The following is a 23,317-nucleotide window of genomic DNA, read 5'->3' on the forward strand; positions in this document are numbered from 1 at the left end:
GACATTACAACATTTTATAGTATCTACAATTAAAACAGAAAAAGTCACAGAGAAATCATTATACATTACATAAAGCTTTGTACGGGGATAATTTTAACAGAAAGACAAAGCTTTCGTTATTTTAAAATCAAAAAAAATAATAAAGACTAATCAATTTTAATGATGACTTGTCTTTTTGTTGACATTTTTTCACTAGACGTTTTGTTGAGATACTTAATATTATGAAGATGTTCTTTGTGTTCATTGTATAAGTATTTTAGTACATCGATCATTTGATATATTATAGTATTATCCATTTGAATATATACCCTAGTTAACCAGATTATTATTAGTCATAATATTGTATACTATTGTGTTTTCAGAGGTCGGCAAGGTGGACCAGCGAACATTTCTCGACGCGATTCCGTGATGTACTTAATGAAAATTCATCATATTATTATTGTCGTTGAGCTGTTCAAATCTCAGATGTAACAATATAGAGGTTTTACAGGAGTAGCAAAAACTGTTTTATAGGCAGGAAAATTATGGTAAGCTTTGATTTTGTTATTATATCAAGTCACTAAAAACCTTGAATTATCTAAATATCAAGTAGTGCAAGGCTCGTCATCGATAAGGTATTGCGAAAATGGTTTTATAATAAATAATCGAACATTCAGGTATTAAATGGCCCAACGGTAGTGCAGTGTTGCCAATTTAGCGTTTTTCTTGCCAGATCTATCATTTTTCGAAAGAGGTATTGACTTTGTTCTTGGTAGAATAAGTAAATGTATATAGTATAATGTGTATATTATATATATGTTTATAGAGCTCATAATAATTGTAGGAACGTCTTCTCAGATGGCGCTAAAGATATTTTTAAAGATTCCATACTCATATACCTATAATATTCATTATAGTTTCTTCCTAATTATAATATTATGTAAAAATGCAAAAGTTATATTGTATATCAACAATATCTATTTTTCTTTTAATATGTAGTATGTAATTTAAAACGGCAATTTCCAACATATTTTTTCTGACTTCTAAGTCCTCCTTCCAGTCTTCCTCTGAAAGATATTATATTTAAGGATTAAAAAAATACTTTACCCATCAATTTTTCATCGAAGTATTAAGGCGATAACTTATTGTGTCTATTTATTTATAAATTATAAAAAAAATACACGATGGCAGTGCTACCTGCCAACATTTTTGTACTATTTAGCTAACAATAATATCATAAACAAAAGCAACATAGGTTAACAATATTCGTAGCTAAAGAACGCGTCGATTTTAATACCAATAAAGAATGGTATGTATCATCAAATCAATAATTCCATTACGAGTTACGATTCGACCTCGCCGCGTTAAACACCATAATTCATAAACTCATTACTCACCCATCCGCCGAAAGTACAGTGATCGCAATAGTTGTGTTAGTGCTCCAGCCATCTCAACATCAAAGGTTAGTACCTTGATTGAATCCCTGTGTACCGCCCTCCCTCAGCATCCAAAACCCCTGTTGATACAGTCCACTAAAAATCGTCACCAATATTTCGTCAGTCTGCAAAATGCTATTTTTCAGTACGAGCAATCAAAGATGTTTCATCAAATATCCTTTGTGACCTATTGCTTGCCATAATCAATAAAAATACGGGTTATAGAAACTTTTCTAAACGTTTATAAAAACATCCGTCTGTCCGGTGAACATAGCAGCAACTGTCAGATCCGACGCATCTTGCTCACCCACGCCCAGCCAACAATGTCGGTTGGTAAGAACCGACATTGTTATTCGGACACTCTCGGTAGATCCGTCATTTTTAACTTGAGTATCTCGAATTTTTTCAAACAAACAAAAAAAACTGTGATTGTAGTATAAATGTTTAAAGTGTTTAAATAACTTTTACATAATAATCCGAAAATGACAAAATTTCAGATCTGACTTTTTTAATAGGGACCGACGATTTCATACCATATCTGTCAAAGCAAATATTCAATTTGAAATCCTTTGTATAACAGTCGATTGTTATGAATAATTATTATCTTTCCTACAAACACCTAATAATATCAAAGCAATATCTTTCAGCCATACATACTATATTGTTGAAAAGCTGATATTGGTGACAAAAAGGGTTGCCATACCCTGGTATATACTTAGTATGTACGTATGTGCTATCTCCCAAGACTGTGGTCGATCTCTGTGTTGACCCTGCTCCCATTCTATCTCGATGCGACAATACGCGACGTGATGTAAATGACAATATACATGGCCTCTGGCATAATATCCTAGATGGCTTCTAACATGTGCATACACCTTAACACCGTTATGGTACATCACTAATTAGGAGACACTTCCGTCAAATTAGGCCGAGTATAGATGATTCAGGTAAGCCGTTTCGGTAACTCTCGAAGTAGATTAGAACCCCTGCACAATATTACCTGTAATGAATCGATTTAATTTTCATATAAAGTAAGTCGTCATTTATTATAGTATTGTTTCGTCAAGTTTTAGAGACGTCAATAAGAGAGGCATCTAATTCACTTTATCCGATGTTTTATTGAAAAATAATTATATAATAAGTACATAACTTCCGAGAAAATATATTATAACCAATAGAAAAAATCTTTTTGAAAAAAGTAAGACAACCCGCAGGAATCGAACCTGCATCTCTCGGGTATCGCGGCCACGCACATAGTCCACTATGCTGAAGGAGTCATACCTACTTAATTACGACAAATTTTAACTAGGTATTGGCCTTTTTAATACTCACTGAAGCTCTTTCTGCATCGGAAACCTGGACATTAACTCTGCGAAATGAACGAGCCCTCAACATCTTTGAAAGAAAAATTCTCCGCCGTATATATGGACCGATCAGGGATGGCACCAATTGGAGGAGAATATATAATGCTGAACTCTACGGGCTGTACGAAGATTGCAGCGCAGTTCAATCAATTAAGATTGGGAGACTGCGATGGCTAGGTCATGTACACCGTATGAATGACAATGAACCGGCAAAGAGAGTGATGTCCAGCAATCCAATAGGACGTAGAAGAAGAGGGAGGCCAAAGATTCGCTGGTTGGATGGAGCTGCCAGTGACTGCCGTATTTTGGGGGTATCGAATTGGAAAGCGGCCACACTGGATAGGGACAGGTGGAGGGATATTGGAGGAGGCCAGGACCCACACCGGGTTGTCGCGCCCCTGATGATGATGATGATGAAGCGCTTTCTAAATTGATCTACTACTTGGGTGTCTTACTTTTTTCAAAAAGATTTTTTCTATTGGTTATAATATATTTTCAAAATTATGTATGTTCAATAATTAGAATGTTACATTCTTAAATCTTGTGAATTATTCGTTGAATAAAAAAATTGATTAACGAAAAATAATTAATTTAATATTACCGTAATAGATTTTTTGGGCTGTCACTGCGTGTTCGTCCTCCTTTTTCGTCGACGTTTTGGACTGTATTACGATAAAAAAACAACCGTGAAAGTCTCAAACATTATATATGATTAAATATTTTTTACTAACCTTATATTAAATTCTTTTAAGCCCCAGGTCATATACATTATTATAGCTTTTAATTTGTTAAAATGTCTCAAAAACTCTTTTCATCTACTTCAAAGTGGTTTGATAACGATTCTATCAGGCGGCTCTCGTGGTGCAGTGCGGAAGGCACCGGCCTTCCATCCGAGAGTTCTGGATTCGATTCCCGTTGAGGACAGAATATATTTATGTGATTTTCTGAAAGCCTGGGTGTTTTTGATTGTTCAAAATTACTAACAACCACCTTATACGAAAAGGCCAGGACATGATTATTAACAGTACTAATAATAAAAAAAGATTTTATCAATCTCAAACCTTCACCAATCAATTTTATTCTGTGTTTATTTTTGTTTCTCTCTTCACGGTCGTTCTCTCGTAGCTAGGATCGTATCCACCATGAAAAATATCTCCATAAACTGAAGAGTACGTCTCAGATATTATTTTCGACAGTCTTCCAGTTGTCTGGAACAGTGACATCCCTAGGCAAAATGCCGCCCCTAGGCAGTGCCAAAAAGCCGCCCCATTTTTTATACAGTATTTTTATCACCCTCTCATGACTCAAGTATCTAATAAATGTGTTGTATTGATACATTACCAACAAAATATACACCAAAAAAGCATACAAAATTAAATTTAGATATAAAATCGAATAAATATAATATAATATAAAGTTAGCCACTTACCGAAATCATCACAGTCTGATGTTGTATTTGGTTGATATTTCTGACACATTTTGTTTGTACCCTTTAGCAATACACAGATGTGTTATTTCCATACCATTTTTACAAAGCTATTATTGTGGGTAAGTACAACATGTAAACAAAATATTTTTAGGTATTTATATAAGTATACCAAATCTCGATTTGCCGCCCTTCGAGTAACTGCCGCCCCCAAGCGACGCTCCATCTGCCTACCCCCACGGGACGTCACTGGTCTGGAATCTAGATGCCAACACTTCATTTTGAAGGCATACATTTCTTTTCACTCCTTTTCCCTCAGTGTCCATGATTAAAAACATATTTTTGTTTATTTAACTTTAAATTGAACAAACGTTTTCAATTACACTATCTAATCAAATTCTGTAAATATTGAGTCAGTGAGCAATAGTTGTTCATAGTTCAACATGATTATTTTTTATATTTTCTCTCTTTATATTTTCAATAAATTAGTATAATATTATCTAGTATCGTATCGCTCTTATTTCCTTCCTTTGTAATTGAGATATAATGGTTAAATCAGTAAAAATACCAGGCAAGACTAAAAAACTCATCCCGTGTCAAATTGCTAATGACCCTTCTACTTACCGCTTAATACGAATAGATACATCAAAACTTTTAGCCTACAAAATAAAAATTGTTTATATAAAAAATCTAGGTATTCAGATACAAATTTTCAAAAAAGTCAGATTATTTTTGTTTCTTTTAAAAGGGCTAACTTTATATTATTAACTATATTATTATGTATCATTCTGCTATAAATAGTACGTTAAAAATAAGGAGTGAAGAGCTTACACGAGAAGAACACACATCAATTCAATAGTAATTATTCCATTGAATATGCGCATACCTATTTACCATAGATATTCAAAACCTCCTTACCTTATATAGAGATAGAGCATACATGTTTGAAATTTAAGCAAAACGAATGACCATTAGTCCACATAATATGATATTAGCTACAAGTGACTTTGCATTGCAAGGTCATTTGAAGAAAACTTCACACTTCTACTGTGACATTTGTTTGTATTGCATTAAGCCAACGCGAGATGAGTTGTCATGGTCAAAACCAAATGCCGCCTATTCGACGCTTGAATTCTGACGGTGCTGCTTTACGGTAGCGAACCATGGCACCCTACGAAGGCTCATATCAACCCTATACTGAACTTTGACGGTGCGGTGGTATGACTTTGGGAACAACGAGAAGATAAAAGAAAGCACTAAGCAGCCTCTCATCACGCTGAGAGTGAAAAGGCGACATAGAACCTGACTCGGCCACGTACTGCGGATGCCAGAAGAAAACCTCAACCTGGGTTGCCTGTTGTTCAAGCCAACCGGATTTTGACGTCCTGGAAGGCCGCTAAATACTATCTATAGAGTGTATACGGCGGGGCTACATGATGCTGGTTTGACCTGAAACGAAGCAAGAAGACTGGCGAGCGACGGTGATTCTTGGAGGCGCCGCGTGGTATCCACGTGCTCCAACTAAGAGGCGGATATGGCCAAAGAAGAAGAAGAATAAAAAACAAGCCATCACGACGAGTAGGTACGAGGGTGGGTCAATAAGTCCTTAGAAAAGCCGACAGGTGGCGCGACTAGTACTGTAAGCGGTTTGTTTTCATGCAGCGGCACTACCGATTCAGTATGCTGCGAAGTTTCAATCAGATTGGTCGGGTTGTTGTGTGTTTCTCGTACATTTAAAAAAAAATTGTGGAAAATGGAAAAATGGAAAATGGAGAAAATGGAGTTTAGAGCTGTTATTAAACATTTTAATATAAAAGGGTTAACAGCAAAGGAAATAAAAAATGAGTTGGATTTAGTTCACGGCATATCTGCTCCTTCACTTGCAACTATTTATAACTGGTTAAATGAATTTAAACGTGGTCGTACATCAACAAAGGATGAACCACGCTCAGGACGTCCTGTAGAGGTGACTACACCAGAAATGATCAATAAAATCCACGATATGGTGTTAAGTGACCGAAGATTAAAGTTGAGTGAGATAATTGAGGTTACAGGGATCTCAAAAGGTAGCGTCATTTCTATTTTACATGACAAATTGGGCATGAAAAATATTTCTGCAAGATGGGTGCCGCGTTTGCTCACAGTCGACAATAAACGCAATAGGGTGGTGGCCTCTAAAGCCCTGTTGTCGCTCATGCAACGCAATCCGGATGAATTTTTTCGTCGCTTTGTGACTGTAGATGAAACATGGATACACCACTATACTCCCGAGACGAAAGAACAGTCAAAGCAGTGGATTGCGAAAGGCGAACCATGTCCAAAGAAGGCGAAAACCGTAAAATCAGCTGGTAAGGTTATGGCTACAGTATTTTGGGATGCACGTGGAATTATTTTCGTTGACTATTTGGAAAAAGGAAAAACAATAACAGGGGATTATTATGCATCTTTATTGGACCAGCTAAAAAACAAAATTGAAGAAAAATGGCCTCATTTAAACAGGAAAAAAATCCTCTTTCATCAGGACAATGCCCGTGTTCACACATGTTTACGATCAATGGCTAAAATTGAAGAATTGAAGTTCGAATTGGTCGACCACCCACCGTATTCGCCAGATTTAGCCCCCAGTGACTTTTTCCTTTTCCCAAACTTAAAAAAATGGCTAAGTGGACAACGTTTTTTTTCAAATGAAGAAGTCATCGATCGGACAAACGCTTATTTTGAGGACCTTCCGAAAACTTATTTTTCTGACGGTTTAAAAAAAATTGAGAAACGTCTAACCAAGTGTATTGAGCTCCAAGGAGATTATGTTGAGAAATAAAAAAAAAATACAAAAATAAAAACTGTTTTAATGCTTTTTTCTAAGGAATTATTGACCCACCCTCGTAGGTAAACAGCTAGTGATCATACACATAGGCATTATTATTTAGTTAAAAAATCCCATAACATTTGTTTAAAACCATTTATAACTGCACTCGTCTTAAGGTAACGCATCAGTGAAACGCCAAATAATTTTCAACTGTAGGCGCGACGAAATTTTGGACTCGCTCGCATTCACTGAGAGAACGTCGAGCCAGAAACACGTCACTTTGCTGCGTGATGGCGACGGGCCAATTAATCCTAAAATCGTGTAAAGATGACTAAAGCGTCAATTACATTGAGCTTTTTTATGAGCTGATTATTGGCAAATTTATAATCTGCCTGTAAATTCGCCCAGTGTAATCATCGAATAAGCTAATAAGCAGGTTGTAAATACTCCACCGAGAAAAGTTGAAAGCCGGTCAACTTTTCACACTACACGCCGGCGTGTGGGCTTACTGCGTCTGCGCAGTAGAGCGATGGTGGTGGAAAAACGAACTACTCATTTTGAAATTTACATTTTTGACGTTTAATGGAAACATTGTTATGGAGCGTAGCGACCTCCCGGTAAAAAAACGAACTACATCCGTCAAAATCGCTCGCTGGCTTGTGGCTTATCAGCGAATGGAAAGTTTTGTGTGTAATCATGAAATCGCAGTAGCTGAAGCGCCCGCTTTTAAATTCGCCAATAAACAGCTCGTAAAAAAGCTCAATGTAATTGACGCTTAAAAACGTTACCCATTTACTTTAAAAAGAAAACATGTCAATGAATATATTATTATTGTTACTAATAGAACAAACGTTAAAGTGCCCACCACCACCCGTCATATATGCACAACCGTGGATATGCACGGCCGCTTTCTATGACGCTTTAAACGTGTCTGAAAGAAATGATTTTAGGTGCTCATTCCGTCCCGAGACGGAGCCGCACGGGACTGATTCTGCAACCATACACCGTAGTGCTTAAAGAAGAAAGTTAAGAAAGAAAATTTTTGTTTTTTGGACTGGCTCTGCTGTCCGCTGACGTTAAGCGCCTTGTGTACCCGCACACTGAGTGTCACGAATTGAAATGGATGAGTCTACAGAAGAGTCGGGACTATCCCGCTCCCCATACGACGCTGCAAATTTCTCAAATGCCGCAAAGTTGGCCTCGGTTGCTACCAGATCTCCATGACCAATTGGGCCCGTGTGAGGACGGACCCTGGCAAACAGCTCCACTCGTTCGAATTCCATAAGCGGGCAATCCCAGAGGATGTGTTCAACATCTTGGTGGTCATGCCCGCAGGTACAACCCGGCCCATCTACTATCAAGCCAAACTCGTGGAGTCTGGCGGCGAAGTTGCCATGGCCGGTGAGGAACTGGCTAATCCAGTGCGAAGATTGGAGTCTTCTAGTTTGGTGCCTGCAGAATACGTCTGGAAAAAAACGGTAAGTGTGCCGCCCCTTGGGGGAGGCGGTCCACCTCGCCTGCCATGCCGCAAATGCGGTCTTGTACACAATGTCACTTACAGTCTTCCTGTAAGGAACGTCCTCGGATCTCTGCGGTGGTGTCAGATGGACACCGGCGAGTGTTGTGCTGATCCCCCTCAAGAGGAGGGTGATCGATCCTCTGACTTGGACGTGCAGATCTAAACAGAACATAAAATGGACGTATGTTGGATTTATATGACAAATAATATTTCGTTTGACAGGCGTCATTTGCACCCGCGACCCGCAATCCGCGCATCGCCTAGCAACGATCTTTTTAGACCGTGCCTCAACTAATGCATGGCCTTAATAATCACAATGAACATAAAAAATAACCGCCTTATTGCGTGAATAATATAATCGGAATTACAACTGAGCGATGTTCATATTTGTAGAGTTTACCAACTTAAACATGCTTCACGCTATTTCTAAATAATTTAAAATGTCATAACAGAAATAACGTATAATGGTTATTCTATTTATAGTCCAAATTCATTGGTACCTACCTATGAATTGCATATAAATCGCAACGTAGCCGCCTCTACGTCTCTACGCCGCAACGTAGCGTAGAAGCGTATACGGCGTTTAATTATTAAAAGATATTTTGTTCTAGATCTTTTTGAAGATTTTCAGTAGGTATGCTAATATACTAATAGGATAGCTGTTATGAAAAATGGATAATAACATATGTTATAATATAAAGATGTTATGTAAGTTTTTTTACGAGAAATGGATGTCAGCCACTTGCTCAACCTATTAGGTCTATACCCTGACTCACACACAAATTGAAAAACAATACGTGTACTTGCCAGACTCAGGATTCGAACCTAGGACCCACGGTGTGATAATCCAACGCTTAAGCCGCGCGGCCACCGTAGGTGTTAATGTAATGTATGTAAGTAGGTACATAATATTAAAAACTATCCACAATATATTATATTATTATTGTCCTTGTACAATTTTACGAAATTATTACTTTTCCTTCTGTTTTTTCTGTAGAATTTAAATTGTTTGCCTAAAAGTTAGATTAAATTTGCATTAGGCATTTTGACGAATAATTCCCACAAAAAATGTTATATGAATATGAAAATATGTTATATGATGTGATTTAATAATAACATAAAAATATGTTTGAAATATTTATTTTAAATTAAGAACATTTTGATTTTGACAGCTACGAGATAGGTCTACGAAGTTTTGGCGCAAAACTTTGTTTATGGCCTTCTGCTGTATACGTTCCTTAAACTGTCGCATTTCTAGTTATGTTATATATTTTATAGTCTTCTATATCCTAGGCGGCTAGTTTTCTGTACAGTGAGATTTTTTACGACGTCACCACTGTCTTCCATACATTTCAACTCGTAATTATTATTTTTTAAATACTTGCACCTCCTACGTAAATGGTCGGAACTGCGTTTTGGTAATTTTGAGCTAATTGCATTTTATTTAATATTTTTTTTATAAAATAAGAATAAAAAAAAATATGTGAGATTCGTTGTGGGTTACCACTGTGGGAATCGTCGACGTGTCGTAGGTCATGGTGTTGAGGATGATGATGAAGAAGTCGAAGATGGATGCAGGATGATGGACGCATCGAGCGGTGATAGACGGACATTTGGCTTGGCGGACTATAAGAAACATGAATGTGGCATCCATATCTTCGCTCGTACTTTACCCTAAAGGGGTCCTCCATACACGTAAAAACGTGGAGGTATCACTATAATACTAAATTAACACCAGGAATGCCTTTACATCAAATCCCTATTTCTAATTATTTATTTTCAGAATATTAAAAATAAACCATTGACCCGCGTACATAATATATTCTACCACTTACGACTTTCTACGTTTAAAAGATATAACTAGATATATAATATTATAGTCATATTTTTTTACCATGTCAGATCCTAATAAGATCATATGAACCTCCACAGAGTGGAGGTTTGTTTGTATTAACAGAGGATTGAACATGGGATTCACGCATGGCCCCCGCAAGGGTGGGACTGACAGGGCTTTAGCCTGGGGGCCCGACGTTGTGGGTCAACCAGATAAGTGAGATAAACACACATCACAAATTGACCTTACTAGTAAAAAAGTTTACTTCGAATGTTAATGATGATTATGGTTTTAAAACATGTAGTTATGCGATCCAATTTTTGATGTGTGTTCATACTCGACAATTCAATAACTTAAGTGGATGTATTATAAAATCGCTAAAAAATATACTAAATACTCTTAATTTTATCTCGAACACCATTTGGAAAACATTACTGTAGAGCGCCATACTGCCTTTAATCTTAGTGATAGGTAGGGGGCCCTACCAAAGAAGCCGCTTCAGGGTGTGGGGGCCATAGATCTACGACTTTCTAAGCTGACGCGTAAGCCGCTCTGCCATTGTGGGCGATATATCGGTATAAGGCGTAAGAGGTACCTACGACTATTCACCTTGCAAAAAGTAAAGAAAAATTTGTCTTAACTGAAATTTCATAAAAAAATGATAATAAAACAATTAAATCTAAAAAAACAAAAATTCAAACAATTTTTTTATAGGAATAACCTAAAAATTACGATTCCAGCAATTTAAATGACGTTGTGGTGTCAATCGCAGCATTAAAATGACTCTACTGAAAAGTTACCATTTTGCTGGTTTTGCAGTTCCGAAGTGGTGTCGAGACTATTATAACTCACATATTAATCTAGTTTTGTGATAATCGCAAAAAATCACCAGAGCACTGTTTTTTGTAATTAGCAGAAAAGTATTGAACTCCCTTGAATATTAATGAGTGAGCGAGACAATTTACATATATTTTATGAAATATATATAATACTCCTAAGGCTGCAGACATACAGCACACATTGAGAAATAGAGCTCCCTGATTGGTTAAAAAGGACTTGATCACCGAACTCACTTATTCATTAAAAATGTGAGTTATGGCACCAACATTCAATTTTGTCAACGATTTTCACATGGTTTAAAGTGACTTTTGATAGCCAACTATTTTCCTTTATATTATGGATTTAGAATCACCTGCTATATTTAACGCAGAAATGACAAAATTGCAATATGTGAGTTATGACTCTACGCGACTCAATGACGTCATTGCATTATTTCTAGAGCTGAAAATATTTCTATAAAATCAAGGTAAACATTAAATATTAGTTAAACACTTGTATTATTTTAAGTTAATCGCTAAATAATCGTGTAATAAATAGTCGTCGTTGCCTACTGATATGTACAGTGAATAGTTAACATTGTTTTATTAGAAAAGTTATAATTCTGTTGATACAGTTTTATCTAAACTAGGCATTACAACTTTGTGCGCTGCCGAAGGCGTCACATTTCCCACTGGAGTCTGTACACAGCTTGTTTCCCGGAGTACGTAGCCAGTTGGCGGTGTGAACAGACGAGGATTTAAAGGGCAACAACACAGATCTCATTTGCCGGTAATCCTTTGTTGATTAAACCGGTGTGTAGATACAGCAAACAGCTACCGGCTACCGATAATACCGGCCCCGGTTTTAACACGCCGTTGCGAAAAATACTAAACGAAATACGGCGAGCGTTGTAACGAGTAAATATTATTATTGCTTAGGTATATACTAGAGCGACAACAACACAGATATTTGACAAAAACCGGGCCTTTGGCTTAGCTTTGGATAACCCTTTTTATAATTATTGTGTAGATTGTGCTTAAAAAGGAGTCGCTGGATTAGTAATATTATCCCCTTTTTGTTATTTTCATATTACGCCATTACTAATGGGAACCATTACACAAATATTTTAAGGTTAGCAGAATATTACAAACACAGATTTGGGATAATGTAATCTTTCTGATAATGAAATGATACCTTTGGTAAAGATTGTATTAAATTTAGCAATGTTTACATGCGCTCTAGCATATTTACCAGCGCTCTGAACGGAAAATTTCACGAACCGGAGCGCTAAATAATTTTCCGAAAATATTAACATAGTTATATCCCTTTAAGTGTATTACCTAAGTTTTTTTACATTATAGCTTATCTAGCTGAGATGTTTAAATTAATTTTGGAAATTTCATGAAACGACACAGCGTTCCGGTGAGCTCCAGTACATTTCAATCCCTGATATTTACTAATTAAAGAAAAAAATGACCGTGTCACGCGTGACAAAATTGATACGTTTTATTTTCTCTGCTTTCTCGGACACACTGTCGTAAATGCCATCTTCTTATTCTTAGAGAGTGTTTTCGCAATTCTTTCGTGACACTCTTTAGATTTTCGATCGTTGTGCGGCTGATTTTTCCATAATTGTATTGGTGAAACTCATATATCTTACGCACTTTTGTCAATATTCGTAAGTCGTTTATTTTTCGACACGATTTTTGCGTTACACTTCAACGAGATGCATTCTATTACTCGTAAAAAAGTTTCACTTTAATAATACACACATCACGTCTCCACACCGTTTAAGTAATGGTGCAATAAGTACTCTTCAAATGTGTGATGGTGGCGTCCCAGAAAGAACCTTCCAAGACCTCGGTTGTAAGTGGCGTCAACTAGACTGCAGTGATCTGCAAATAATAAAATTGTCGCCCATTTAAAAATACTTAATGTGTCAAAAATTTCAAAAAAATCTTGGTAAACCAAAGTGTATCGTTTCTTGGCCATCTACAATACGCTACGATATTTATCCGGGTAGACTAACACGAGGCAGTGTATTTTGTTATAGCCCCGTAGCTTTGGCCCTAACTTTGTATTCTTATCAAGTATTAGGTAATATGCATGCATAATGAATGGCCGAGAATACATTTGATAAATATTTGCTTTATCGCACCATTGCTCTTATCAATCTAATCGACTTGAATACAATACATCTTTATCGCTGATTGTTTCAAACTTCTTTCTAACGGATATTGTTGTATATTATTATGTATCCACTTTTCTTATCAACGTCTTAGAATGCCATGCGTAATATTAATGAAGTTTGTTTTATATAGAATCAAAATAGTTTTTCAGTTCAGTTTTAATTCAACATTTACGTGCGTCTAACGCAACTATTACGTTGCCCATTAGTTGGCCATTAGATAGGTATAATAAAAATAAGTTATTGTCTAAAGCCAGTTTAAATATCGACTTTAGAAATTAAAAGGGGCGTAACCCTCAGTTTTTTTCAAAATAGGTTTTATTGCATAATAACGTTGTACGTTGTACACGACTAAATACAGGTTGTGTCCAAAGGATGTTAGCTGCAAATGCCAATTATTTAGCTAGCACTTAAAAAAAGAAGGAAATGACGTGGGAAAAACGACTTAACCATCATTTTTGTTGTTGTTTTTTTTAATTAACTCAATGATTAATATGAGAGTAAGAATATAAAAACTATTTTGATTAATTATAATACACTTCAAAATTACCTATGTCTATTTTGTATTTTAACTTTGACCAACAACCATAACAAAAACGTTTTTGTACCTCCTGTAAAATTCGATTTGTGTTGATTACGCGCGTATTCCTTTCCACGGTTGATATAGTACTCGTAAAAGCTATTTATTATCAAGTTAATCCCGTCGTTCCATAACAATTTTAATGAATACTATATTCTTAATTACCTGTTTTTCTCGGTTAACTTTTTTCACCTCAAAGCCTTTTCACATTATCTTTGTGATATTAATCAGGAGACCACAACATTTGGAATTTTCTGACCATATTGACTGAAAGAAACTTACTTTTTGAAACGTCCTGCAGATCTAATTGTTGTCATCTCATTAGACATTCAAATCGTGCTCCTTCATGTAAAAAATATCTGAAACGAAATAATATACGAATAAAGGGTTTGCCTCCGTTGAAACGATAAAAAAGCAAGAGCATGGTTATTGATAATGTACATTCTTGCATAATAATAATATAATAATATGTAGGTATGTTGTTTTTTATTGTTAGATTCTTTATTGTATGCACTCGATTCAGTGCTCGAAATGGAAAATTACACGAACAGGAACGCTGTATAATTTTCCGAAACTAAGTACTTATGCTAATCCTTTCTTTACGTACGTACGTACTTTTGATATAAAAATGCAACAATAAACTTTAAACTTCTTACGTAGATCTATATTGGGCAGGTTGGTAAGGATTGTCAGCGCCGCAGGCGAAATAATCTTGTTTTAACAAAGTATACCGTCAAAAATTGTATTATTCTTTATTCTTACTTTATCTACCACTATAACCAGTGCATGACACCTTTACCACCACTCGTCACTGATTATAACTTATATTACTGTCTCATTTGGGATAGATAAGTTTGTAATTAATTAGTCATAACAAACAACATATCCACATAAGTACCTTATAGATTCAAATTAAAAATTTAATTACGTACTTATAGAAAAATTTACAAATTCCATTTAAATACGAGCACAGAATATCAAACATCAAGAAATAGTATTTAGTGTTTAAAAAATAAAGAAATAGTATTAGAAAAAACAGGAAGTGCCTACCTATACCAAGAATTTATAAAACAACATTCACATAAACTCGTTCTCACGCAGGTGGAATATACGATTATCCGAAGCGATTTGGTTGAACATAGTTATTTCCTGCCCAATTATCATTAGCAATTATTGCACCTTGACAGAACAAACAACTTAGATTATCAAGAAAGTTATAAAATAATATATAATAAAATCAATACTAAGTACCAATAATGGCAGAGTTCTCATTTGTACTGGGTAGATATAAGTTGGAAAAAGTACGTAGCCTAAATACCTAGTTCTCTTTTAACTTTCAGAATACAGTATGTAAGCATACGTCTTGAGAAATCAATCGGATAAAACCATGGATAGTATCCACTATCCACACAGCTTTAAAGGATTCTCAAAGATTTATTTTGAACCTTCTCCACTATAAGGGGGCATAAGGCCGTACCTACATCAAATAAAAGTTTCAAGTCATCCAAACAACGTAAACATAGCATTATTTGTAATTAAATTACCAATGGTGTGTCATTTTCATTTATATAAGATAAAACATGACGGAAGGTGAAACTCAGGTTGCTAAGCGCGATTCTTATAGAATAATATAAAATTGTCATTAATTAGTACCTACTATATTCAACATTATAAGGACTTATATTGTATTGTATGCATGGTATGTTACAATGGTGATGCTTTGGTTACCATTATTGTAATATACATCTACCACCGTATTTATTTAATAATCTATGACTTAACACCACCTAAAATAATTAGATGTCCGCACTGGACACATAGGTACCTAATTTGTTAGTACCTACTTATTCTAAACGATTTAATCTATGTTGTTCGTCCTTCCCTACTCTCATTATTATTGCCATGGAAATGATAATAGGTACCTACATACAATACAGATATTATGATAGTCGTACATTTTTATTGCAGGATATTCCTATTTTTTTTTTAAACAAATATATAAACAAAAATTAAGTAAAAGTTCTCTACACACTACCTATGTATTATTTCTATTATTTTTAAAGTCACAAGCTACAATGCATGTAATAATAATTGTAATACAATAGGAACGTCCCAAATAAATAAACTCTGCAGAAGGCTATTCAATATTTTCTGCCCAAACCGTCAATGGCCCAAATACATTTTTGTAGAAAAAATCATATTATTCATTGTAAAAATTGGGGTTTACGACTTATCATAAATATTTTTTTAACACGAGTCAAGTTGTTGAGATGATAATAATTATTGAATCACAGAACAGATGTTGCCACTATATTGTCCACCGGAAAGAATTCCTAATGTTTTAGCAGATTTACACGAAGTACCTACTACGTAATTAAGCCTTCATTATTTTTATAAATATCCACAAAATTATCAAATTGTGCGTGTGGCCAGAATTATCTTAAATCAGATACCAGCGACAATAGTATATAGCAGTGGCGAAGGGTGGAGGTAGGCTGTTAAGATTCGCTATAAATAGTGCACACTAAACTTTTTTAGTCATATGTATTTTTTTTTAATGAACTAAGACTACAATTTACAGATGGTGTTAGCTAGTTTTTAAAAATCGATTAAGCCATGCCTAAACGAAACCATAATAGTTTTGGTCTAATTTGGGGAATACGACATAATTGTGCACACTTTTTCATTCATACTTATTTGTTTTCGTTGGATTAAAAATACATATTACACATATTGTTGGTTATTTTTTTTTAATTCATTAAGCCCTGACTAAACCAAACTATAATAAATAAAAAATATTATTCTATTTATAAAATATTCAAAGTTATGTATGATTTAATTGAATAATTTTAGATATTTTATAAATAGACATGTATTTTTTGACTATTATCTATTATGGCTTGGTTTCTCAGGGTTTAATTGAATTTTGAAAACTAACCAACACTATCTGTAAATTGTAATCTTATTTCAATGAAAACAAATATTTATGTCTGAAAAAGTTTAATGTGCACTATTTATGGCGGATCTTAACAGCCTACCTCCACCCTTCGCCACTGGTATATAGGTATATAATATGTAATAATATAATTATGTAAAAATGGCGAATTTGTATCCCACAGGAAAGTACTTATTAAAAACGATAATTGTAAGGGTGATTATCCACTTAGTGTTACGAATAAAAAGCGAATTTAACATAATATACTTTTTAAAATATTATATTATAAAGCCTATTATAAGGACAGTATTCATCCACAGGTAATTAATAAATAAATGTCAAAGGTTAAAAATCCTCCTCCTGTAAAATAGTATTTTGGTTAATTCGCCCATTTTACAATACACCGACGATATAAAGGTATTCCTATCGCCTGCTGAGAATTTTAACCAACTTTTAAGAGAACAAATTGTTGTTAAAAAATATGTTCAACACAAAGTTAAAATTAAAACACAAAACTTACCAGAAGCAACAAAATTCACTTACAAAAAAGTATACTCATCATGACCTATGGCAAATAAATGAATGAATGTAGTAGTTATATCACAAGATTTATTGTACTATAGTCGCAATTCAACAATAATGTAAATTACAAAACAAATGTTTTAAAGATCGTAAAAATAGGGGTTTACGACACGTCATAAACTTTTTTTAACAAAAGTCAATTGTTGAGATGAATACCATTTGCCACGTCAATGGTTATTGGAGTGAATTTCTAATGTAATGTGGTTTTAGCAGATTTACACGAATTACCTACTACTTTATTATACCTTCATTATTTTTATAAATAACCACTCAATATCATTTTTTAAATGATCAAATTGTGTAGGTATGTGGCCAGCGTTACGTTACCTGCGACAAAATATTTTTCAATAGTTTCGGTTAACACGTTTCGCCTGATGACATTTTTGACCAACTTTTAGAACAATTTTTTATTAAAAAATCAAGTTAAACACACAGTTAAAATTAAAACACAAAACTTACTAGAATGTAGCAAAAAAAAACACAAAACTAATAATATAAACAATTTTGTTTAGAAACGTATTTATATCTTAAATAATACAAAATATTTTAAAAGGCAACTAATAGGAATATTATAGCGTAATTGCACGAGTAAAATTATCAAACTTTTTTGTATTAATTTATCCACCGAAAACACAATTCATTCACCCGAAAATAAATGGCGAAGTAATATTTTTTGTCACTCCGAATAAAATAATATAATAAATTAGTAGGCAAGTAAATTAACAATGCGTAATAGTCAAAGGCAAGATTGTATTGAGATTTGAAATGTTTCATCCTTTAGAAATTATTAAACAATGTATACTTTATTTTTTAAGAGTTTTCAAATAGTGTCAGCAAGGCACATTTTTTTGGGTAATAAAGTAATTTACGCTTGCAGCTGGTTGTTTCTTGTTATTTAGACAATGCATTTAGGCATGGACATATCAACACAAAATAAGAAGGTTGAAAGAAATTTAGGGATGTCATTATTTTTATTTTTAACCCTTGCACGCCCGGCATAACATAACTTCGTTAATTTTTAATTTTGAGAAAAACTTTAAAAGATACATTCATATATAATTATCTCAATCTAACGAACCGCAACGCAATTTTAAATGAATCCACGAGCCGGAACGGTATATTTTGGAATTCCACGAACCACAACGGCGCTCCGGTGCGTTCCTGTCCATTCCGAGCGCTGACTCGATTATAAGTAGTCACAGCAAAAAAGTCCAACTAAGTTTTATTATCAAAGGTTTCTTTGCTTTCAAAAGATTTATATCTAAATGGAAAAATACATCTCGATGACATTTTGTCGGAAAATGTGTAATGGATCGTTTTAGATTAGAGTTTCTCGGTGCAAACGTTCTGCTATAATGCTCCGAAGTTTTACCTACCTAAATAATGGTTTATAGTGCAATATCTACTTTAGGAAGTATAATATGTGCATAGCAGAATTGCATGTCATTCATGACGACGTATAGTTTTAAATTATGTTTTACTTCCCTGCAATCCCGTTTCTAACTTTGGTTTCTGCATAATGTTATATAGTACCTATTTATTATATAATAATAATATAAAGTTATGTACTAACGTACATTTTATTTCTACATCATACACACATCCCTCACTAGGTATTTATTATTGAAATAGTTGATACGTAGATAATAGTAGAATATTATCATATCCAGGGACCGGAATGTGCAATTCTCGAAACTATAGCTCAGTGTCATGGAAAAAAATAAAACTTGCGTTCCGGTTTGTGAATTAGGTAAGTGATTACTGATTAGGTAATACGAAACCAATAATTATTATTATTATTATCGAAAACAGAAAAAAATATAAGATTTATGACATATAATTATAGTAAAATCTTATTTCTACTCGCAATAATTAGCTTTTGTGTTATTTTGCTCCAAAGTATTTTAGACGATTTCGATTTCAGCTTTTAGCGAAAATATCTAAGTAGGTACCAAGGCCTGAACAAAAACGATGCATAAGAGCGAGTGAGAAAGTATTCGGTACCCTTATAATCTCTGCGACATGCGCTAGAGTAAGATAAAAGGTTTACAAATCTGAGAGATGGTTTGCTACGGTGTCGCGATAAGCGTCGATAACCGTGTTGCTAAAATTGCTATTTCTTGTGTTAAACATGAAGTCAGTGGTAAATATTTTTAGTTATATAAGTAGAAAAGATGGTTCTGTGTGTTGTATTAAAATATGGTAGCCGTACTGATAAGCAAGAAGATGGTATTACGTTTCATAGGTAAGTTGATACATGTTCGTGATGATTTATTTGTATATTATTATATACTTTAATATCAGTGACCTAGTGTTTCTTTAAAATAACTTAAATTGTGAATATCTTTACCTAATTGTTGCATTTTGACCGCTTAAAAATACTATATAACGTAAAAAAATAGAAAATTATATTTTAATTCTGAGCGTTTAGTGCGAGCACTAGCGAAATGGTCTATGGTCTCGAACATTTCTAGACGAATGCGTTCGCTCGCCCACAAACCAAACGCACGGCACGCGGCTTCATTTAAACAATGCAATGGGTGGCGTCTAGATGTATCTATAGTCTATGGTAGGTACCTATTTTGTTTTTATGGTTTCTTCCTCATAAAATAGGTTACATCAATGCATGTCAGTCAATGCGTTTACTCAGGCTAGTAAGCGACAATTTATTCACAATAATTTAATTAAGCATCTACCTATTGTAGGTATCTCTCAAGGTAGGTACGCTTAAATATCGTGAACTTTTTTATACATCCAAGTAATTTTCCTCCCAAAAACAGATCAGATTCTTAACTCTGGGGTTTCCTTTAAAGTTTCCTTCCATTTTTTTCTGTCTGCGTGGTTTTCCATCTAAATCTGAGTTTTATTTTTTAACTTTTCTTACTTATCAAAGCTTTCCAAATTTTAACAGTAATCTTAATTTTATTCTGTGTGCTAAATAATACGTATAGGTAGTTCTAAGTTCTAAAGCTTCTAAAATTCCAAGACTTGTTATTTTTCAAAAAACCCCCAAGAAATTTAATCGGGATCCGGGATGGTTTGTTTTTCCAGAACGATCATGTTTTAAAAAAAAAACCCGGGATGTTAGGTAGCCCTAGTGGTATGGTAATATATATATTTAATAATTACACGTGTGTATTGTAAATACAGTTTTGCAATACTCACCGAATCTTTTGTCGTGAATTAATTCCGTCTCAAAAATGATATTCCCATAACCTTAAAATGTAACATCATCATAAAATTTATACATAGGTGCCTACATAGATAGTGATCCATTTTTTTTTTGTATGGCTATTATTTTTTGAACCAATGAAACTTATCTATATTTAATTACCTCATAATATAATCCAAAAATATTTAAAAACAATTCAACAATAAATTTGTGGTAAGTATAATATACGTGGTATTTCAATCATTATCATCATCTGTCTGGATTTAATTTACTCTTCCCGGTCCTATGTATTTATCTATATTTTATATTTATCAGACAAAGTTTATTTATTTCACCAACTTGAATCAATCCACTGCTGGATGAAGGTTAATCTCAACATGGTTCTAGACGCACAGATCTAACCAGATCCAACGATCCACGCCGGCCGTCGTGACTATTTGCAATTACACGCAACGATTTGATCGAGTTGGTCCTTGCTTTTGATTAGTTTAAAATAAACATAGTGTTGCTATTATTAAAATTATAAGTTGACGAAAACTATGTTTTCGTTAGATTGGTGGCTACACTGAACGGTTTTTCCGCGCAATTGTACGTCAAAACTCAGCTGTCAAACCTAGCGGGCGCGCGTTCGAATATTTTCGTACGTTCTCGGCAATCTTCGCTTGCTAATGAATCGATCGTGACAGACGGAAATAGAATTTATTCCAATTTGCTCACGATCCCGGAAACCCCTAGATAATATATTTTGGCAATTGGGGCAGACGATCGAGCCAGACGCAATATGCCCATTAGTCCAGTTAATCTGTACTTTTTGGTTCGAAAGGTGGGGTTGAAGATTTTTTTTCCTACTTGTATATATGATAATGAGTAAGAAAAAAACGAGTTTGCCAATTCGGATGACTTCTGCACAACTTTTGGCGGGCAAAAAACCGCAAAATGTTGGGTTTTTTTTTGTTTATCCCTTCTATCTCAAAAACGGTTGGTCGTAGAAAAAATATTATTATATATAATTTTAAAGCTTATTAAATTTCCTAAATTTTTATATCATTTTTTTTTTCTATCTCTGACTGTTTATGAGATATTTGCTGTTGAAAACAGTATATATTTATTCTAAAACACGCGTTTTAGTGAAAATCAAACTTCAATGAGAAGAAATTTCATTTTAAACTTAAGATCTTACAAATAAACAGTTTGGGGTTACAAACTAGACTTTATGGTCAATGGGCCCAATGTTCCAGATGATACGTGGGAGTGGTAGAAAGGGCCACATCCCAATACCCCCACCAGTACCGCTGGTGCCACGACACAAATCAGTACCACTTTTGCTTTAGTTTAGTCTCCATCGCGCGCGCAGTTATGTTTATTCTTTACATGTGCATATGTTGGGATACAATAATTGAACTTGCCGAAGAATAAGTAGGTGCACTCCATCACCTTACTAGTAATACCTTTATCATATTCTAATGATACTGTCCTCAAAACGGTCATAAATAAATTTGAAAAAGCCATGTGTTTGCTAGAAAATAATGGCATGAATTATGTAGTAGTGTGGGGAGGTGTAGTAGGAGTGGTAGAAAGGGCCACATTCCAATACCACCACCAGAACTGCTGGTGCCACGACACGAATCAGTACCACTTTTATTTTAGTTTAGTCTCCATCGCTTTGTCTTTGAAATAAAAAAATACATTTTTTCCCCTATGTATTCAGATAAGTATTGATAGATTAAAATATATTTAAAGCTTTAATTTAATGAAGTATAATGAATTTCTATGCCCCTCCCCCTTAATGAAAATAAATACTAATCTAAATTTAAGATCTTACAAATAAAGTATGTTGATAGTTTTAGTAATGATAGCAAAACAAATGATAATACCTACAGAATAATAATAATCACCAAACATCTTAATTTTTTAACCGTTTCTGCCGCTTTGGTGGAAGTGGAGTAGGCAAAGGTTTTTTTTTTTTTTTTAATAATAATAACCATACCCTTGCTTTTTCGTACAAGGTGGTTGGGTGGGTTAGTTGCATTGATGTGGGGCTAATTAGGTGCCTCCATTTATATCTTTAATTTTCTTTATGGCCAGGATTAAATATTTTGTGTAGTGTTCTTGTGTTGTTATATTGCTTAGTGCTTCGTGAGGCTTTTGGGGGTCAATTTCGTGATTATGTTGTCTACATCGAGTCCTGAGAGTCCATCGCTCCCTTTCTAGTATAGGGCAGTCGTTGATAACATGCCACACAGTTTGAGATGTGTTGACGTCACATGGACAACAGTCGTCATCTCTCAATTTAAATCTTTTTAGATAAGCTCGCACCGATCCGTGGCCTATTAGTATCTGTGTGAGTTCGTGTGATATTTTTAAGTTCCTGGCAAGAGTGATGGCACAGTTTATGTTTGGAATAAATTTCTGCGTTATTGATCCTGTGGCGGATGTTGTGTATCTGTGGTTCCATAGCTCTATGGTATCTTCGTTTAATTTTTGTTTTGCGTAACTCAGAGGGAAGTGTGTATAGGTTAAAGGTCTTTTGTCTGTTGTGGCTTGTTTACCGTATTTATCAGCTTCCTCGTTTTCGGCTATCCCTGTGTGACTTCTTATCCAGAAGAATCTGGGGTTTGTTCCTATCATTCGAAGCTGTGTTGACAGTGTTAAAATGTCTCTTACAAGTGGGTGTGTC

General features: G+C 34.5%; 1 protein-coding gene across 1 annotated transcript in view; it reads left to right on the plus strand.

Moving 5' to 3' along the window:
* Nucleotides 1-299: 299 nt before the first annotated feature.
* LOC147078736 (uncharacterized) overlaps nucleotides 300-23,317 on the plus strand; it is a 37,316-nt gene continuing 14,298 nt past the window's right edge. The window contains exon 1 of the mRNA XM_085960416.1: nucleotides 300-527. Within this exon, the coding sequence (XP_085816542.1) occupies nucleotides 525-527 (3 nt within the window). The 5' untranslated portion in view covers nucleotides 300-524. The remainder of the gene's footprint in view (nucleotides 528-23,317) is intronic.

Source organism: Rhyacophila brunnea, unplaced genomic scaffold (assembly GCF_057557595.1).
Source record: "Rhyacophila brunnea isolate RB1 unplaced genomic scaffold, BYU_Rbru_1.0 scaffold_11, whole genome shotgun sequence".
Taxonomy (NCBI): Eukaryota; Metazoa; Arthropoda; class Insecta; order Trichoptera; family Rhyacophilidae; genus Rhyacophila; species Rhyacophila brunnea.